The 4,375-nt window shown below is 40.1% G+C and overlaps 1 protein-coding gene across 1 annotated transcript; it reads right to left on the reverse strand.

Moving 5' to 3' along the window:
* Positions 1-410: 410 nt before the first annotated feature.
* On the reverse strand, positions 411-3,234 carry SARC_01479 (hypothetical protein; the record flags this gene model as incomplete). Its single annotated transcript, XM_014304811.1, has 3 exons — positions 2,784-3,234; positions 1,673-1,689; positions 411-537 (listed from the first exon to the last, which is right to left on the reverse strand). The coding sequence occupies exons 1-3, from the start codon at positions 3,009-3,011 to the stop codon at positions 411-413; spliced, it is 372 nt and encodes a 123-aa protein (XP_014160286.1). The 5' UTR covers positions 3,012-3,234.
* Positions 3,235-4,375: the final 1,141 nt, after the last annotated feature.

Raw genomic sequence — 4,375 nt, forward strand, 5'->3', positions numbered from 1 at the left:
TGTGTGTGTGTGTTGTGTGTGTAGTATATATATATATATATATATATATATATATATATATATACATAATATATATATATATATATGTGTGTGTGTGTATTCCACTACTGTGCTGCTAACTGTATATTCATACCTACGCAGATACATGCGCATCTACCTACGTAGCTACATGCGCATACATACGCATATACATATACTAACATACACAACAAATAATCGCCACATCACAGAGGGTTGAGCGAGTGATCTACACAAAACTTAGTTTCTGTCTACAGTGCTACTAACTGTATACCCATACCTAAATAACTACATGCGCATATATAGCAACCTGCGTTGTACACACACACATATATATATATATATATATATATATATATATGTGTGTGTGTGTGTGTATATGTATATTGCGCCTACAGTACATACCGAGGTGTGTAGCCCATTTCGGGCAGTACGAATACCACAAGGTACAAAGCGACCAGATTGGTGTACATGAACACCGCTGAGATATTGAAATCCATATCGATATCCGGGAACAACCTGTGTGAGTAGTGATATAGAAATATTCCAACCAGGATTAAATACGGAGGACTGCTAACCAGAACGCACACTGGTGAGGGTCAGACACGCGCGTACGAACATTTTAGAGAAGAAGCTATAGTATCCATCCATCACACACACTCCCACACCGACATACTGCACGTGCAACTTGCCACATGACCATTGTACCTGTACATACTATACCACGAGCAAGTCATGATACACAGGCATGCACAAGGTAGTCATGGGAGAGTGTGTCCGTACCACGTGCGCAAAAGACTATAGGCATTCAGTGCACACACCTCTAAACCCCTACTAAACTAAACCTTAAACCCCTAACACCCCAGAACATCTTAGCGGTAGTAGCCATGATGCAAAGGTACGTACTACAACCACCACGAGACTCTGCACAGAAGCGGTTTACAACATATCACACAACGACGGACAATACTGCGCTCTTAACACATGAATACAAGGGCAGGCCAAAAGGTATGATAGGTAATCCAGGAGCCTAGATAAAAGGACTGAAAGCCAATAGACAGTCCGACAGAAACACAAACACAAATACAAACACACACACACACACACACACACTATATATATAGATGTGTGTGTGTATATATATATACTAATCCCGAAAGGAGAGGTAATATTGGTGCACACACTAAAAGTAGAAAGAAAACGGATTCCTGTTGCTTCCGCCTCCGCGCACACTATAATACATAACAAAACAAAAACGACGAAGTGACGAAGATTCAATGTCTGCGATACCAAGTATAGAACAAGTACCCAAGACATACCTCAGAAAGGATACACTATCGTCTATAGTTGTATAAAATAGCATGCGGGTTATTTGTGGTAGGTTTGCGTGGTATGAAGTATATAATATGCACCTATAGAACGAAGGACAGGGCCGACTCGAAAGAACCATAGACACACTCGTACAGTCGGTTCGCCATACTCACATACGACCAACGTTCTACAAACTAGAGACCATAGTCATAGCGCAGCTTAACAAACCTATTGATCCTCAACACTTGACACTCAACACTTTGTATTATAGCACACCACAGCACGTGAAAAACACCAACAAAGCCATAAGCCAAAATTCAGCCCGGAGCTATTCGTATCATACATTTTCCAGTAGTCCACCTGCAGTGGTGATGAGATAAAGACACATGAGCCTACGGCGATACTATCAAGGATGAGGGGAGTTTATAGGACGATGGGCATGGCATGTACGCACGTGATAAAACATGTGTTTTTGGCTGGTGTATACAAGTAGGTAGCTGTACTTATATGCGTGTATATGTTGCGTCGCACATACAGCGATATCACAAGAATCAGCTGGATACACAATATATATATATATATATATATAAATATATATATATATGGTATTAGCGGCGATAGCGTGCACTACTATAGTCATAAACAACGTTGAATATGCCGTCATATAACCAATCGCGCTTGGCTTGATTACATAACGCAATTTGACATGATATATAGAATACATATATGTATATTAAATGAAACAAACACCCTATAAAGGTGTATGGCTACCATAGTTTGATCTGGAGCATACATTCAAAAGTTAGGGGGGTGGCTGCAGGGACATCTGTCCAAAGTATCAGATATTCAAGTGCACACCCACATACACGAATTATGGAAATGATATAAACCATATGTGGTATTGGTAGTATGTGCTGACTAGCATAGACGCTCAAAGTGGCACTTTCGATCGATGCCAGCGTCCATCATACACGAATGTTATTCAGATGTATACTAACGTACACATTCAGGTTACAAACATACACATACACGTTCAGGGTACCAACATACACATACCCATTCAATATTACTAACATACACTGCGTCATATATTCAGATACACACTCACATACACAAATTACGGAATATATATGTGGTATACTAGTACGAACTAACTGGCACACACGCTCAAAGTGGCTCTTTCGATGCCAACCCGCATCATGCACCACCGTGTCGGCAAGAGACTCTAATATACTTAACGAACAAAATAAACAGAGCACGCAATGTATCGAGAAATGAATGGTCGGCCACTCCCAGTCTTAATCAGGGCTCACCGGTAGTACATTCCGAGGGAGGCTTCATCCCTACCAACACTCACACAAACACACACACGGGTGGGTGTATACGTGAGCTTACCACCACAAAACACTCACTGTCACAATACATCCATCATACATACATAAATACATACATACCGGCTGTGTCATGGCCGAGAACGGGAACAGGTACCCGATACCCAAGCTCATGATCAGAAAATTAGTCCAACCCCTTTGTGGGAAGTCCTGTCCGTCACCCCCATCTCCTTCCACAAACCCTCCCATCACCGAAGCAACTGATGTGGACCGATTGCGGTATAGTTTCCTGGGATCGGTGTTCATTTGCGACGCCATTAGTGGCTCCCGTTCAGCGGTGGCCGAACTCATGGTGACTTAGGTATATATATTGATATTCGTATTCGTATGAATTAGTGAAGGGATTGAGCCACTTTGCAGCTAGGCCTTTATATGTTTTAATGTTTAGTCGTTCACTGTTATGTGCCTGCGCTACATACACCGTACACGGAGTTCGTGATTGTCTGTTTACAGTTTACTACACTCTATCTGGATGATGTGGTGTATGACGGTGTGGTGTGGGTGCAGTTGCTAATTAACCAGCAATAAAATAAAACTCTATGAGTTTGTGCTGTAATAATTTTATTTACAATATATGATAAATAAAGCATTAAAAACTCGTGCCTTGGGCTCGTATAGCTTTATTAGTCTCGGGTATATACTATATACTCTATAAAAAAAAAGCAATTGTATGTACCGTATGTAAAATACAGACAGAGAACAGAGACTTCAGACTTCCGAGTTCTGACTTCAGAGTTCAGCACTTCAGACTTCAGAGTAAATAGACGGTAGCATACAGCTGGCCTATGGTCGTTTGTACAAAACAGTAAAAACACTCAGTCACACACATACAATTATTATAAATGTTATATTGCGAACTCGGAGATTCTCCGAGTTAGGTATTTTCAGTACAATTTGTACCAGGAGTAATTATTTTGACATGACCCACTAACGGTACAAAGTCTCAGATGGTGAGTCATAAATTAAGTCGGAGATTCTCCGACTTCTCAATTCCTAATTTGAAATATTATTCTAAAACTCTCATTGGCTATATTTTGGCAATTAATTTTTTTTCTCTTCTGGCCAATTTTTCATTTCGATGTAGAATTTTTTATGAATATGATTTTGGTCTTGGGTATTGCAACAGATCCGTTTTAGAAATTATCATGATTTTTGATGCTAAATACAAGTGAAATGAGGTGATTTAAGACGTCTTAAAGGTAGCGAACTAGTAGGTCTACCGAAAAACTGTCTTCGGGAGCTATAGACAGTTTTCCTTTTTCTTGAAATCGCATGCGAAACATATTAGAAAATCCTACTGCTAAGGATCGTGGCACGTCGGAGAATCTCCGGATTTCAAAAAATATTTTTTGGTAAACATTTTGGAACTCGGAGAGTCTCCGGGGTTCAAGGTGGACTGGTGATATTGTCACGGGCTTTTGTATGACGGTGAATTTATTCGGATATTCCCCACCAGAGGCGGGGCCCATAGACTATAGAGGGATAGCTTTTGCCCTTCTTTCCATATAAGGCATGAATGTTTATTTCTGTAAAATTCATAGCCATTCAATCATACATACTCTTTTTTCAGGCGGCTATGAAAACAAAGACTCCTAAATTGAACATGAAAAATTGAAAATTGAAAATAGCCATGCGGTCTATTATACCGTCTCGAT

This window comes from Sphaeroforma arctica (genome assembly GCF_001186125.1).
Source record: "Sphaeroforma arctica JP610 unplaced genomic scaffold supercont1.58, whole genome shotgun sequence".
Lineage (NCBI taxonomy): Eukaryota > Ichthyosporea > Ichthyophonida > Sphaeroforma > Sphaeroforma arctica.